The 17,120-nt window shown below is 41.7% G+C and overlaps 1 protein-coding gene across 1 annotated transcript in view; it reads right to left on the reverse strand.

The window, feature by feature from the left end:
* Exoc4 (exocyst complex component 4) overlaps window positions 1-17,120 on the reverse strand; it is a 767,731-nt gene that overhangs the window by 53,765 nt on the left and 696,846 nt on the right. Inside the window, exons 15-16 of the mRNA XM_036180825.1 lie at window positions 11,330-11,471; window positions 3,294-3,472 (exon numbers count right to left, since the gene is read on the reverse strand). Of these exons, the coding sequence (XP_036036718.1) occupies window positions 3,294-3,472; window positions 11,330-11,471 (321 nt within the window). The remainder of the gene's footprint in view (window positions 1-3,293; window positions 3,473-11,329; window positions 11,472-17,120) is intronic.

Below are 17,120 nucleotides of genomic sequence, written 5' to 3' on the forward strand. Positions count from 1 at the left end.
TTAATCCAGGGCTTTTTGTGTACACTAGGCCAAATACTCTACCAGCTGAGCCAAATGTCCAGCCCTTGTGGACTGCTTTACAGTCTATGTAATTTGGCATACAGTATCTGAGGACATCAATAAACTAGAAGGAGTCCTTTCATCTTTTTGGTTGTGAATCTAGCCTTTAATGGTTGAACCATCTTTCTATCCCCAGGACTTCTTTTGGATAGCAATATTTAGGCTGAGGAGTAATGGATGGTTCAATACAACATAAAGTAGTTATAGGTAACTACCTTTAGAAGGTAGATTTAATTTTAAATGTTTCTTCATTCAGATTGTCCCAATTTTGGAAAGTTGGCCTCTAGCAGGGTATTGTCCTCAGAACTCAAGATCCACCCCAGGTAGTACACTGTTATTGTCATCTTCCTCTCCTGGAGCTGGAGTCCCTTCATGGCAACTAGACTCCAGTCAGTGACCAGTGCCCATCTCAGCTTCAATGGCTTCCTGTAGCTTCACAATGGGTCGCTCCTTGGCTGAGATCAAAGCAGAAGAGGCCAAGGCCAAGGCAATTTCTCTTGCTTTAGCTATTCTCAACCAGTAATTCTTCAAGACCACAGACTTGTTTGTGATATTTACAGTGAAGAAAGAGATTTGGGCTCAAAGGAAAAGAAACACAACATAGACTTGTCATTTAAGCTAGAAAAATCTTTCCAAGTTAAGGTCTGGTCTGCCATGGTACAATATGGTGTGATGAAAGTGTAAAGAGTAGATGATGGTGGGGTATGTCTGATTATTAAGGCATAAAATATCAATAACCTAAAATATCATTAAATAAATGCAAGCACATGAATAAGACCTATGGAGGTCCAGGGCATGGCAGAATCACACTAGGAGGAAAGAGAAAGCTCTGTGTGGTCAGAGGACAGTGACAGGTTCTGATGGACACAGTGTGGTCAGAGAACAGTGACAGGTTCCGATGGACATGGTGTGATCAGAGAACAGTGACAGGTTCTGATGGACATGGTGTGACCAGAGAACAGTGACAGGTTCCAATGGTTCTGATGGACATGGTGTGACCAGAGAACAGTGACAGGTTCCGATGGACACGGTGTGGTCAGAGAACAGTGACAGGTTCTGATGGACACAGTGTGGTCAGAGAACAGTGACAGGTTCTGATGGACACAGTGTGGTCAGAGAACAGTGACAGGTTCTGATGGACACAGTGTGGTCAGAGAACAGTGACAGGTTCTGATGGACACAGTGTGGTCAGAGAACAGTGACAGGTTCCGATGGACACGGTGTGATCAGAGAACAGTGACAGGTTCTGATGGACATGGTGTGACCAGAGAACAGTGACAGGTTCCGATAGACACGGTGTGGTCAGAGAACAGTGACAGGTTCTGATGGACACAGTGTGGTCAGAGAACAGTGACAGGTTCTGATAGACACGGTGTGGTCAGAGAACAGTGACAGGTTCTGATGGACACAGTGTGGTCAGAGAACAGTGACAGGTTCTGATGGACACAGTGTGGTCAGAGAACAGTGACAGGTTCCGATGGACATGGTGTGACCAGAGAACAGTGACAGGTTCTGATGGACATGGTGTGATCAGAGAACAGTGACAGGTTCTGATGGACACAGTGTGGTCAGAGAACAATGTCAGCCTCTGATGGACACAGTGTGGTCAGAGAACAGTGACAGGTTCTGATGGACACAGTGTGGTCAGAGAACAGTGACAGGTTCTGATGGACACGGTGTGGTCAGAGAACAGTGTCAGCCTTTGACAGACACAGAAGCTTGAAGCTGCATATGATTCACAGGTACCCTATAGTCCAGTGACACAAGGCTAGCCAATGGCTCATGTTATAACTACTCCCATTTTTGGGTACAATCTTCCTCAGAAAACATTTCTTTCTCCATGGTTCCACTTTAAAAATTTCACGGTAAAACAGGATTCACCTATTGTGGGGCAAGGGTTGCAAAGCTGCTGTGGTACAATGTTCTCATAAAGCCAGCAATGGCCATGTACATCTTGTAGTCTGCAGCTTGTCACAGTCTTTAGACTATGTACCTTCTTCTTTTTTAATGATTTATCTACTTACGTACTTTATGTAAATGGGTGTTTTGTCTGCATGCACATTTGCACACCAGAAGCGGGCATCAGATCCCATGGGACTACAATTACAAATGGTTGTGAGTCAACATGTGAGTGCTGGGAATTGAACTTAGGACCTTTGGAAGAGCATCCAGTGTTCTTAAATGCTGAGCCATCCCTTCAGCTTCAACAATGTACCTTAACTGTCCTATTCTGTGTCAAGACGCTGACAACTTCTAATATCCAGGCCCATGCTTTGAAAGACAAAATAAATACAGATCCTTCAGGGACACGTTGGAGGACTATGCACCAGAGGCTCTGTGGTAGGACCTGGTTCTTGTGAGCGTTCTTGGGAGGAGGTGGGACCTTTGGGAATAAGGCCTAGTTGGGACGGGGCATACCATGAGATCTTGGTCTCTTTATTCACTACCCTGGCCACAAGATCAGCAGTTTCGCTATCAGCTCCTTGTTCCTGCCTTATGGCCTCCTTACCTACCTTAACTCACCTAAAAGCAATGGAGTCTCTTGACCATGAATAGGAAAATAAGCCTCTTCTCTTTATAGCTTAATTATTTGGGGTACTGTGTTATAGAGAAAAGGTCCTATGGTAGAATACAGCATCAAGAATTATTTGGCTTGTACCATATTTTTTAAGTTTGAAGGCAAATATCTCCAGATAATAATGCCTCCCACAGCCCTCCTGACGGAGGCGGCTGATAGAGGGCACTGACGGAAGCAGCTGCCCTAAGTTACTGCAGAGCAAGGAGTCTGTTCACTTCAGGGAGTAATGCATTCTGTGAGAGAAACTTCCTCATCTAGGTACTAAGTGACCACAGAAAGATTTTCCAGGGTTCCTGCCTCACTGTCTGCATATGTGTGAACTTTTTTTCTCTCTCCTACCTTTCTCTCTTTAAATGAGCTTCTCTCAAGCTAATTTGTGGCCCATTTACACATCTGCCCAAGTCTCAGTGACATACATGTCCAGGCAGGCAGAGGAGAGACATCTGCATTATTTTAGATAAAATCTCCTATCAGCAGGAGCAGGTGGCACCGAGATCTATTTACTCATACATGAAGCTAGGTGTAGCAGTTCTAATCTAAACACCCTAGCAAACAACTTTTCCTTGCACCTTGCACGTTTTGAACTTCCCTAATACAGAAACTAACCAACACCTTCTTCCCTCCCCTGTTCCTAGATACAAGAGGAAGCTCTGACCTTCAAAGATGTACTGGAACTTGTGCTGCTGAAGGCTGGCGCTCATGGCCTCTTCCATGGCACTGATGTCTTTGTTGAGCTTGACCACCAGTGGGTCGTAATCCATACTTTCCACATTGGCAACGATGGCATAGTTCCCCTCCTTTGCCAGAGGAATGAGATAGTGGAAACAATGGACTCTGAAAGAGAGGGATGGGGAGATCAGATTAAAATAAAAATTTCCCCACGAAGACAAGGATCTGCTTGGGAAAGAGCCCCAAAATACCTGAAGCAGCTGTGGCCTTGTGCATTTCACCTAGACCTCCCACAGTCATCTTCTTTTTAAAAACCAAAAGCCATCTGAGTTACACAGCTGAGTGATCTGAAGCAAGCAGGCACCTATGAGGTTTCCTCGTTTAACACATATCCTCTTGATAAGAAATAGATGACTTCTGAAATTCTTTCAATGCCAAGACTGTGTGCACAGTATAGGAGCCAGGGGTGTCTTTCAAAAGATGTTGTTATCATGACAATGAGAGCTGAACTTCCATCCTTAATGCGATGCTATTGTGGAAGACCTCTGATTTCTGTTTCCCCGTTTTAACACTTATTAGCTTTATGGAAGATACTGGAATCTTTCTATGCCTCAGTTTCCCTTGAAATAGGCACAATAATAACTTCTGCCTCAAAGGACTATACAAATCATATAACACAGAGCCTGATGTAAAGGAAACACACCGCAAGAATTGACAACTGTCACTAGTATTCTATTAATCACTGCTAATTTTTTATGTGACGGAGTCACTTATTGAACATGTTTAAAACTGCTGGAAACTGCTAGAACCAGGAACTGTAAGACAGTTTGCAGCACTGAAGACTCCATAGCTTATTGGGGAATAATAATAATAATAATAATAATAATAATAATAATAATAATGTCTAAAAGAATGGGCTAGAAAGATGGCTCGGTGGTTAAGAACACTTGTAGCTCCTACAGAGGACGTGAGCTCAGTTCCCAGCACCAACATGTTGGCTCACAACCATCCACAACTTCATTCTCAACTTGACTAGGAGCTACGCCTCTGCGTAGAACTTTGAGAAGTTTAATTGAGAAGGGAAGAATATAGGCAGTACCATTCCATGTACTGGTATTCTAGGCTGAATATAAAGGGGAAAAGAAGGAAGCCACTGGGTACACTATTCATCTCTCACCATGTTTCCTGGTGGCAGATGCAGTGTGACCAGATACCTCATACTCTTGCTACCATGCTTTCCTGTTCCTGACAGACTATATCCCTTCAAATTGTAAGCTGAAATAACCCATTTTTCCTTAAGTTGTTTCCAGCTTTATTAAAGATAAATTTTCATTTCTCTTGAGTAATTACTTAGAAGGAGGCTTTGCTGAGTTAGGGGCTAAGGGTACCTCTGGCTTTGGAGGAAACAAAGCCCTGTGTTACTGAGCTGAGCTATTTTGCTCTCCTACTAGCAACATGTTCCAGTCATTCTGTATCCTCACCAGCACTCGGTGCGCCAGTTAAAGACTTTTTTGTCATGTAGATGTATTATACTACCTCACAGTGGTTTTAATTTCCATTTTTCTCAAGAATAACAGTGCTGGACTTCATGGAGTTGTTTCCACTGATCTATGGTAATGTGGTACTGCCACAGTGGGCTGAGTCTTTCTACGTCAACCACTATCAAGACAATGCAGTGACGCTAGGTTGTGCCAAGTTGACCACAGAAAACAAGCAAGCACAAGACACTGTGTGTCTTCTTCCATTGCTTTCCATTTATCATCTAGAGACAGGTTCTCTCCCAGTGAACTGGAAGCTGTTTGAGCTCCAGTGACCAGCCAGCAAGATCCAAAGATCAACCTCTCTTTACCCTGTGTCACCAAGGCTGGGGTTACAGGTGCTCACAGCCACCTCTGACTTTTTATCTTACATGGGTTCTGGGGATTCAAACTCAATTTCTTATGTTCATACAACAGTGCTCAGATCAGTGAGCCATCTGCCTACTCTCAAGCAACATCCTTAGAATTTTTCATATAAGGAAATACAAATATAAAATGAATATTGTTCATTTTTACTGATATGTGCTTAGCCTCACAGCTGCTAATTACTAAGAAATGTCACCAATAAAAAGCCCAATCTGACATTCCTGAGTTAATTGGCAAAGAGAACAGTTCTGATAAAGGCTCTGGTCACAGGCCCTCTCCAACGTGATCTTCCCAGTACAATGAAAGATGATGCACTTGGGAACGGGAATCTTGACTAGGGCAATTAATCACTATCCTGCAGAAATTAAAATGAAGTAGCATTAGTTGAAATACAAGCATCTACACTAAAGTATCTTTAAACTAGGCTTAAAGCTATGGTGATAGTCACACCCAATAGGAAGACCATGCTGAAAGGCATGAAGTTGTATATGGGCAATGTCTCTGACCAATAGTGAGAGGCTCCTTTTTGTTCCATACAGATCACAGGAGAGAGGCATGACATGAATTTAGGGACATGGGCAGTAAAATGTCACACTAGGCTTTGGAGGTCATCTAAAGAATGTGGATTTTATGCTAGAAGGTTTAGAGAACCTTAAGAGAACTTCACAGACCTATTGAAAATTAAAAAACTAAGTATGTGTGTGTGTCCATGTGTGGGTATATACACATGAATGCAGGTGCCCAAAGAAGCCAGAGGTCTTACCTGATACAGATGCTGGGAACTGAACCTGGGTCCTTTGTACCCACTATTAATCACAAGTAATTTCTCTAGCCCCAAGAGAACTTTAAGCATCAAAATGAAAAACTCTAATACTAGCTTGGCACAAAGAAAGAGTAGACTGATGGTAGAGCATGGAGACAAATTACAGAAGAGACAGGCTCCCAAAGATTCTGGTACACTGTGGGTGAAGCTCATGAGACCCTGAGACAGCTGGAGGCAGAGGGGAGACAATCACTGGTAAAGGCATTATTTTATTTTTCCCAAATGAGCAGAAAAAATTGTCATGCTGAATATCAAATTCAATAAAGTTTTATTTTTCTCTGGGTTCTGGTGTGCTGTTGCTGACCTTCGCCTGACTTTGGCATTAAGGTTTTCTACAAACACTGCTGATTGCACAGCAGGATGGTTGATTTTCAGAAAGCGCACACTTAGAATCCCAACGGTGACAGGCAGTTGCTGTTGAACCCACTTAGAGCCCTCCTGATGGTAAGGGAAATCAGCTGATAAAGGTGACATTCTTGGTGTTGTGGACTCAAATGGCAACTTAATTTTCTTTTTCTAAAGTTCAAATATGAAAAAAACCCTCAACAACTTTCAATGGTCTCACCATGCCTTTCATTTCTTGGGGGTGGGGAGTGGGGGATCATCTCTCTTCTGCCTCAAACTGTGGAAAGATAGTGCACGGTGGTTAAATGTGGCCTACAATGACATGGGTAAATGTCAAATGCTCTGTGGATGGGTTCTTTAACACAGAACCTGCTGGACTGGAGAACTTTTTTTTTTTTTGCTTTGAACTTTAACAGTGTTGAAGAAAAATATGGGCTTTGGATATAAAGATATTTTAGGAGTAAGACAGAGTTTGGCATTTGAAGTCATTCTGGACTTTTGTTGGCACAATCCATTAATATATTTCACATGGCTTTCATTTTTCTTTGGTTCCTATTGCAGTGTTTTCATGGATATAAGTGCAAGAGAGAGCCTCACTTTTCCTCATGCCAGCTCCTGGACAGGGCCTCAATTATAACTCTCTTCCACACTAGGATAGGAATAAAGTAAGCATTAGTGAATTATCGGAATAAGGGTGAAGTTGGTCACACACCCTCTGTGGTGGTTTGAATAAGAATGGCCCCCACAGGCTCATGTATTTGAATACTTGGTCCCCAGTTGGTGGTGCTGTTTGGGGAGATTATGGAACCTTTAGGGGGTGGGGCCTTGCTGGAGAAAGTCTGTTAGTTGGGGTGGGCCTTCAGGGTTTATATGTTTTCTGTTTCCTAAGTGTAGATGACATGTGACCTCTCTGTCCCCTGTTTTTGCTGTCATCCCTTTCCAGCCTTCATAGACTGGAACTGTAAGCTACAATGAACTCGTTCTTCCTTGAGTTGCTTTTGGTTGTGGTATTTAATCACACCAACAGAGAAGTGACTAATACACCCTCTGTACTTGCAGATGCATGTGGTTGACATGCAAGTGGACTATCATGTGAAAATGCAATTTATAAACCAATTCATTTGCTTTCAAGAACACAGCTTTGTTTAGGAGAATAGAGCTTCTTTTTAATTTTTTTAAATTTTTTATTTTTAAATCTGGGTTTGTTTTAAAGCTAGCTCATTCTTAAGAAGAAATCATACAGGCATTATGACTGACTCAACTTCTGGGACTGTTTATAACAATGAACAAGATATACCAAAAGAGTGAGTGGTCTCTTCCACAACCTTGCACTATAGGTCCCAAGAGTGTCTGGCAATTGCTTCTGGTATAATACCCTACCAATGTGATGATTAACATGGCATCTGTTTTGTTCATTTTATATCCTCACCACCTTTTCCACCCCCTCTCCCGGCACTGTGATAGGACAGAACAGAGTGTGTCAGCATTCACCATCTCAGCCATACGTGGAGAAGTCTGTTTTGTAATAATAAGGACAAAATGGAGACACATTTATAGAAAACACACCGAATGTTGGAACCGTGTTATAAGTGGAAAAAAATGAATTCAGAAAAACTATGCTTCGTGTTCTCTAAGTAAAGGAAAAATAATCTATATCTAGAGCACTAAAATTCAGGCAGAAATTACCCTTTCCTGTTTTTAAATTAATACTGAAGAAGGGGTGTGGAAATGAATCTTACAATTGTGTGATTTCTTGCAAAGTCGACAAAACATGTTTGGCACTGTAAGAATAGTGCTGCTAAGAAGAACAAACAATAAAAAAGACAGGACAGAGGTTAAAGATTTCAAAGATCTTACTCGGACGTGCTGAAAACATCCCTCCTGGAATTAACTACACACAAGTCAGTGCTTCTGAATGTAGAACATGTCCTGAGACTGCACAATCAATAGCATAAATTCTAGGAGTAATTAATTTGCTGTTCTCTTGTTTTGCTTTGCAAACTGGGGTAACAGCAGCCTCAGAATATTACTGGGTGTTTTTTCTTCTTCTTCTATCTTCCTTGTATGTCCACAGCATTTATCTATTCATAGAAAATGCCTGCTTTATTTCATTATCAGCTTGAAAATAAATATAAAACAAATCTAAAAATTATCGTAAAACAAATCAGAAATCACATAGCAAGATGCTTTATTTCTGGACAAGTTAATGTAAGAACTAAACTCAGGAATAATGCTGAGCACAACAGCTTCCAAGCCTGCAGGCTCCTTCTTTTGTTCCCCTCTCAGGGTGCTAACAAGCAACAGAGAAGTAGCTCATTGGGGGAAACCAAAGAATGCCAAAAGCAAGTTGCATAAAAAGAAGGTGACATTAACATGCCTCAAAGCCATCCAAGTTTTAACTGGAATCTAAAAATATTCAAAGTCTTAACTATGAACCAAACTCATTTTATATTTATAAAACATGGATGTTATAGAAACTTCAAATGAAAAGAAAATATTTAATCAACTTTAATATTGTTCCAAAAAACACAGAAGAAAATGCACTACACGCCACATCAGGCTTCCTGATCCTGGAATTTCAGAGGTATATATCCAGTGACCTAGTCGGCATTGCTACCTAGATATCAGAGAAGCTCCTCAAAGTGAACACCTTGAGTACTTGTTTCCTGAAACCTCAAACCACACCCCAACCTCTCTGCTCCTTCAGTCCGTCTTGCTTCAGTGAGATGAGATCAGGACCCTCTAGAGTGGTGTGACCACAGACAAGGGTCTGGAAGTCCAGGACGCTCTCAACCTCATAATGGCCCTGTCTTGCCCTCTTCAGTATTTGTCTACTGGCAATCATGGCTTTTGCACTCACAAATTCTAAGGCTCTGAACTGGGGGGTTTCTGTGAGTCTTTTTTCTCGTTGCCATCAAATCCTGAACCCAATCCAGTCTGTCAGTAAGTTCTAGGATTTCTACTTCCAGCATATATTCCCAAGTCCTACATCTTTGTCTTTCATATTTCCACCTTGTTGCTTTGATGCCCCTTATTGGTCTCAACTGGTCACACTATTTTCTGTGCAGTCCCATTGACCATACAACAGCCAGAGCAGCCTTTTAAAAATATTAACGAATAACATCTGTCCTCTCTACAAAGCCTCGCTGATAGCTTCCTAAGGCACTTAGAACATGATTGGAACTATTCTTTTGGTCTTGAAGACCTCCCATGTATCAGGCAGACAACTGCCCAAGATCAGGCCCCAGCCCATCTTTGACTCTACTCTACCCACCGTCCACAGCTGCCTCACTTGCTTGGTTGTAAATGTACTGGGTTCTTCTCTGTGCCTCCAACTTGCCTGGACTAACTGTATCTTGGGACCTTTGTGACTCCCTGAGTGAAATTTTCTTCCTCTAGGTGTTGGTTTGGGTGGCTCCTGTCACTCTGTCACATGTCCTCTGTCTAAGCAACTCCATTTCTGGTTAGCCTATACACCCTGCATTTTTCAGTGTGTGTTTGCCTCATGTAGCTACTGAGCACATGAAGTGTCTTCACCATGATGCACACTAAGTATAAACTATGAATATGCCAAGGCTTACCACAGGGAATGACAAGTAACTCACTGTTTTTGTGTTGATCTTATGTCAACACAATAATATATCATTAATACATACTACAATATATATATATATACACACACATTCTGAATTAAAAATATAAATCATTTTACCTTCTTCCCTGTACATTTTCAAATGTAACCACTGTTTGAGTATCCCTTATCTAAAATACTTGGGATCAAAAGTTTCTAATTTTAGAACACATGTACAGACTTACTGACTGAGAATCTGAAATGTTTTCAAGTCTGAAGAGCAGTTCTAGGTTTGAGTTTCTGGATTAAGGATGCTCAACCTGTACAGCAACTTTATATGACCTATGTGGCTTGCATTTGCAGTTCATGTTATCTAAATTATATCAGAATATTATTGTTGAAAATTATTCACTTACTAATTTATTTATGTGAAAACACCTATGAGCTAACAAGTATGGAGGTCAGAGGATAACTTTTGAGAGTCAGTTTTCTCCTTCCACCATGTGGGTCTTAAGGAACACACTCGGGTCATCAGGCAGTGGCTTAACTCTCTAGGTGACCTCACTAGCCTCTTGATATATTTTGTTCCTACTTTAGCTATGATTATCTGAAAGTATCTTTTTTGCCTTATCCATGAGTGGAAAGTGTGAGGACCTGGAATATTTCGCTCGTTGCTATATGCTTAGAGCACTGCCTAGCACAAAGAAGACACCTGTTAAATTGTTCCACAATGAGAGGAGAGCTGAAGATGTTCTGCCTCTTCCTCTCATTTCCAACTGTATTAAAAGCATCTGCATGGCCAGTGTCTTCTTGCTGCAGGGGAAGGAATAGGCACCCTTGAGTCCTGTCTCTTGGATCATTCTTTTCCTCAATCTCCTCAATTGGGTTTTTAAGTTGGTTGAAGGGAAGCTTTGTGGCTCTTGAATATAACTTCCTTTCTGTCTTGCAAAAATATCAATGATGATAAAGTCTACACAGTTTGATTTAATATGTGATAAACATGTGACAAATTATTCAAGATTTCCTTTATAACATCCAAGGTAGAAACTGCTATTTTCATTCTAATTGGAAACTGAAGCTTTGCAAAAATAACCAGCTAGCTGACCCTCAGATCATCTACATGGTTGATGTGCGCGTGCAAATCCAGGTTACATCATAGGCCACACCACTCTTGAGTCACCACACTCACAGTCCAGCATATGTTCACATCTTTTTATGAACACTGAATACTGCTAAACATCATGCTCACCAAAGAAATGGACAACAAAACAGTAAAAACTGAAAATTATGGGGTCACTCCATGTACCCAGAGACAGCACCCGACTTATGTCACAGGGGGGTCCTGACACCACAATGTCCTGTGCTTAACTGGGTCGTACCTCACTTCCAGATGCAAGACGAGCAGGCAGCGGTCAGCCATATCCTGGAAGGACTTGGCAAGTTCACTCAGTGTCTGCATGATCTGTTCAGACACTGGCGGAAGGTCCATGTTCACATGGCTCTCTTGAGCAGGAGACAACACTGGAGAGGAGGAGAGACAAAGAGCACTCATTTATTAGATAGCTACAGGTCCCCCATAATGTATATCATTTATTCCTCTTGCTAGTTTTCTACTTCAGCAGCACTAGAAGTCTAAGATGCACCAGACTCTGGTTTTACCTTAGAATTTGTTTTACTTCTAATTGTTGTGTACGCATGCTATGTGTGAGTATGGACACATGTGCCTGTGTGTCACAATGTGTGGTGGCTAGAGGCAAACTTTGGAGAGCTCATTCTCTTCTTTCATTGGTGTTTGGGGCATCAAACTGAGGTTTTCAGGCATGTACAGTAAGTACTCCTACCTACTTCTACCTACCTACACACCCATCCTATTGTGTTCTTCTTTAAACAGTCACTTGCCTCAATCAAGTTACTGAAATAGAAGCAGCTTTAGACTTGTGTGGCCTGAACATGTGGCCTGTCATTGTATTTCCTGTATTTTCAAGTTGCTGTTCAGCTTCTGGCTGCACACTCACAGCAATGATTGTGAAGGCAATAGCAGCATCTCTGAGCCAGCTAATTCCACATCCGAAATACCTGAGCTGACAAAATCCCTGGATCTGTCTTCATTAACTTCCAGAATTTCACTGGCACCAATCTACTTAGCTCTGTAGTCATTATCAGACATGTCAGAACTAAGGATGGAAGATACCTCTTTTGGCTTCAGTGAAGTCTTTCCTTTCTCAGACTAAATTTTCCCCATTCTTTAATCATTCTTCAAATGACTGGACTAAATTGTATCCTAATTCTCAAACTCTATTATTGACAAAGTATTCTCTCTGTTCTGGATCCCTCCTGAAAGTCTCAGAATAAATATTAGAGACTAACATGTCTACAAGGAGGGATCACTGGGGTTATTCTAGAGGCTGTGACACTTGGACTAAAGCTTAACATCTGGGGGATGAGACAGAGGGAGGCGGTGGTGGGCTGTATGCTGCCTCTTTAATGCACATGTAACTTAGGAGTAATGTTAGGCCCTCGCAGGGCTTTTTAGGATACTGGTATTAGCTACTTTCTCTAACTTCCCAAAGGACTTCATATCTTACTACAGAGATACTTGTGCATCCATATTCATTGCTGCTGTATTAGCAAAATTCAGGGAATAGAATCAACCTGATGTTTATCAATGGATGGATAGATAATGAAATTATGAAATTAACAGGTAAATGAACAGAGTTGGAAATAATCACTCTGAGTGAGGAAACCCAGATCCCGAAAGGCAAATGCCACATTCCCTTTCATATGCAGGTGTTAGCTTTGAATCTTTAGGTATGTATGTTTAAAATTGGATAGCACATACAAGTTAGGAAACTACCAAGAGGCCGTAGGGGATTTCAAAGAAAGGGGGATAGAATGGGAGTGGTATGAAGGTGGGAAGGGGAATGATGGAACAGGAAGGGCTATGGTAGAAGGTGAGGGTAGAGAAGCGACCATGGGGAAGGATAACAGTAAAGTCCTTTGAAAGCAACACATGGAAACCTACCAAAATAGATGCCTACACACACACACACACACACACACACACACACACACACACACACACACACGCAAAGTTTAAATGGAGATAGACTATAACAAGGGGTCAATGCTTCCTTCAGACAATATAGGCTATAAAATAAAAAGCCCAGTGTGAGGAATTGTTTACCTCTTTTTGATATGTTGGTGAATAGAGTCTCATACATGTTCCCAAACATTATAAGCTATTGTCATTGCTCTTGGTTACTTGATGATAAGGCCCCACTGCTAAAGACACTGTGTATCTGAGTTAAAGGACAGGGAAAAATCAAGCTGATAATGACCTGGGAGTTTCATCACTACTGGCTAGAGTTCAAGTTGAAGGTTCTATGCATGCTATGAAATGAGAAAAGGCATCAATGGTCTCACCCAGTGAACCTTATATGGTATAATGATTGGTCTGGCAAGATGTATAGAACGGTGTAATAGTGGTAGGAATATCATGGGGGGTAACCAACTACTTTCTGCTTGGACTTAAAGCCCTTCCCATAAGATGGACCTCATTCCTAATACTGTTAACTGAGCAGAAAAAAAAAAAAAAAAAAAAAAAAAAAAAAAAAAAAACTTTGACTGGCCAAGTCATAGGTATAAGAAGAGAGACCCTACTACTATTATTCTGCTAATCATCATAGTAATATATGTCCCTAAGTTTTTATCATTATACCCAAAGGCTGATTCCCTACTCAACCCTCATCATAGAAGCTTCCTTTTGCAGTAGATGGCAATTAATACTAAGACCCACAACTAGCCAACATGCATAGTCTGTGGAGTGCTCAGTATTGCTTCTCTGTCTGAAAATCCTTCTCTCTGCCAGAGAACTTGGGTCTTCTGGAATCAGAATTCCTGGAGTTGGGGCCTGTCAAAGGATCTTCTGAGACACCACTAACTCTAGAAACAGGGAGTCAACAACTGCCCAAGCAGTGCCTAAATGGGACATCTGCATCTCATCCTTTTCTATAAAGGTTTGAGGATCACTGAGGAAGAAGGCATGGGAGGATTGTGGGAGTCAGAGAGAGTAGATGTCTGCAGTGGAACAGTGTTTGCTGTACACATGCACTCACAGTGGCTAGGACTGTATGCACAAGACTTGTCCAGGCTCAAGCCAGCCAAAGTTCTAGACTGGATGGGGGAGGTGCTCAAGAAGTTCCACCTCTAGCTGCAGAGCTATTAGCATCTGATGGGTGTTCGAGGGAGGGGAGCCAGTTTTCTTTGGGTATGAGGGCTCTGAGCAGCTACTAATCCTCCTGCAGGGGCCTTCACCTAGCACACCAGGCAGGATTAAGTGGACTGAGAGTATTAAAAACTTAGAAAGAGGCATGCACATGAGGTTGAGAGGGAAAGTAGTGGTGAGGGTAAGGAAGAGCTGGAGGATGGATTTGATCCAGAAAACTATATGCATATATGAATATTAAATATTGACAATAGAGTCTTAGGAAGATACTGACCAGTCGAAGTGGGAGGTTTTCTTTACTTAAGCTTCTCACAGGACCTTGGAGATCATCAATAATAATTTGGCCACACTAGTCAAGTATCTTTTAGCTCTCTGGACTCTCAACTGCTATTGTCCTGTCTCTAGCTCATAGCAAGAGCCAATCTCTTCAAATATCTCTGCCTCAGTCTTCTGTGAAAACTGTGTCACATAATGGTAAATGGGTTGTCATAGGAAAAATACAATATTAGTACATGAAGCTTCCTCAGTATCCATATAAGTCAGAAATATAAACAGTCTTTACTCTTCCTTAGTCTTCTATTTGTCCAAGTTAGATCTTCATAATTACAGCCAGAAACAATCCTATCTATAACAGAGTTCAGTTCCCAGTCATCTATCTGTATAGCTTTGTTTCTTCGGCAGAGAAGCCTTTTTCCTGCAAAAGGGACTATGGGCCTGGAGCCTGCCATAGCACCGAGACATTGCTAACTCACTTTAAAGGGTAGGAGTCACGAATTGCCCAAGTAGTGTTTACTGTGAGTATGTCTTTTCCTATACTATAAAGCCCAGGTGAAGGTCAGACATGTGACCTAGGCATGTAACTTTTAAGGCTAACGTTTCTTTTGGATCTGGACCCTAAGAAATTACAACAGTATCCCATGAGTATACACATGTGAAAGTTATTCAAGGGAACTGATCTATAAGGAGGAGAATACAGTCATGGAGATTTAAAATTCTAATAACCCCAGAATAGCTGTTCACAAACTTGATCTGTTGGAGAGTGGATGTAAAACACTGCCTTTTCTCTCAAATGTTAATGTTATTAGTGTTGTTTTCTGGCAAGGCAACATCACTGCCATCATCACGTTTCATGAGGCAGGCTAGATGAAAGCAACTTTAAGTAACATTATTATAATATTCCAAAGCACTTTAGAGCTTTTAAGGCTCTGAATTCATTTTGTATGTGACATAAACTCTGGTCCATAGAATTATCTATACACATCAATGAGAAGAGGCAGAGATTACTTTGACATTGTACTCATGGTCTCAAGCTCCCAAACACTATAATTGATCAAATACTATCAAAAATGTTTTGGGTAAAATCCATTAAAAAGCTAGAAATTTCCCTTTTTATTATACAAACAAATAACTTCACCATGTGAAAACTGACCACTCCCAAAGTATCAAAAACAAATAAATACAACAAAACCAAAATCCAAAATAGAACGTAAGCAATGGAAGGTTCAGCTGCCAAATAAAGCTTGCCATGGCCGGAGCAGTGTGGAATAATGGAAAACTGTGCACTGTGTCTGACTGTAGGTACAGCAAAGCTATGGCATGATATTAGAATAACATGATAACTTATGTCTAAAGCTTCCCTGAAATGCTGGCTTGTAAATTCTTGAAGTTTATGAAGCTTTCCTAAGTAAGAAGGAGTATATTGAGTGAAGGAATGCTGAGCATGGCAAAGAGCACAGAACAATTACTGGGTTCTTAAATGCCCAGTGACAGTGTTGATAGATCTGTTTATAGTTCAGAAATGAGATTACTGGACACACTCACCCCACACTGGTAAAACACACACACACACACACACACACACACACACACACACACACACACACAACTCCATACAAAATACCACACCACAGACTCTCACACAACAACCCCCTACTCACACACACCATACTCCCCCCCCCTCACCTCTCACCTACCTAAACACAATTACACACACACACACACACACACACACACACACACACACACACACACACCTCTGCACACACCCTTCTAGAGACTAAGTGCTTCTATATCTGTCTTAGAGGCTGCTCTTCACTCTGCCATAGCCCCATGGGTACTGAACTTTTAAAATGTTAGTCATTGATCACCTCTGTAAGACATGCATCCTGAGCAGCTGTTCTAGCCCTGGGGAAGGTTGATATCTGATATCCATAATGTGACCACTAAATATAAGCATATAGCTTTTAAGATTTCTCGCTCACCCTCATGCTGAGGTTGCTGGGGCTTTCTCCATTAATTCCATTGGTCTAACAGGAAGATGATGAACCTTGTGCTCTCAAACAGAGATAGCTTTTCTATTGGGACAATGGACAGGACAATTTCATCCCATCTTCACTCTAGCATATGACATGCACACTATTTGAAGCCCTGGGGTTATAGAAAGCAGTGGCCTGTGTCACAGACTGGTAAACCTTCTAGCAGAGATTTCCTGATCAAAGGAGAGGCCTGGGCTGGTAGCACTCCTTTCTTCCCTACCCTGCCTTTTCCTGATTAGGGAAGGAAAGGGCAAGAATCAGGCAGGTGTAGTATTACTGTTTAACTACTGGCCAGCACGGGCACTGACCCCAGACTTTGTGCCCCATCAGGATAACAAATACCCTCTCAGAACCCTGGGAATCAACAGAATAACAGCTCCCTGGTGAGTAGGGTCTAGTTTCTGCCCAGCTTCTGGTAAGTCCTAACATCCTAACCAGCTCACAAGCTTTCCTTCTTGCAGCCCTCCCCATGCTTGCTTGTTGGCAATACAGCTGCCACTGGGCTTCCTTCACCTCTGGAACTCCTCCACTTTCCCCTTTGAAGGCCGGCAGCACGGATGGCAAAGCTACACTTGAGTTACCCTTTCACCAGCAAGTGCAATTCCCTTGAGTCTTCTTCTTGTGTTCTAA

The sequence above is a fragment of the Onychomys torridus genome, chromosome 3 (assembly GCF_903995425.1).
Source record: "Onychomys torridus chromosome 3, mOncTor1.1, whole genome shotgun sequence".
NCBI classification, from domain to species: Eukaryota; Metazoa; Chordata; class Mammalia; order Rodentia; family Cricetidae; genus Onychomys; species Onychomys torridus.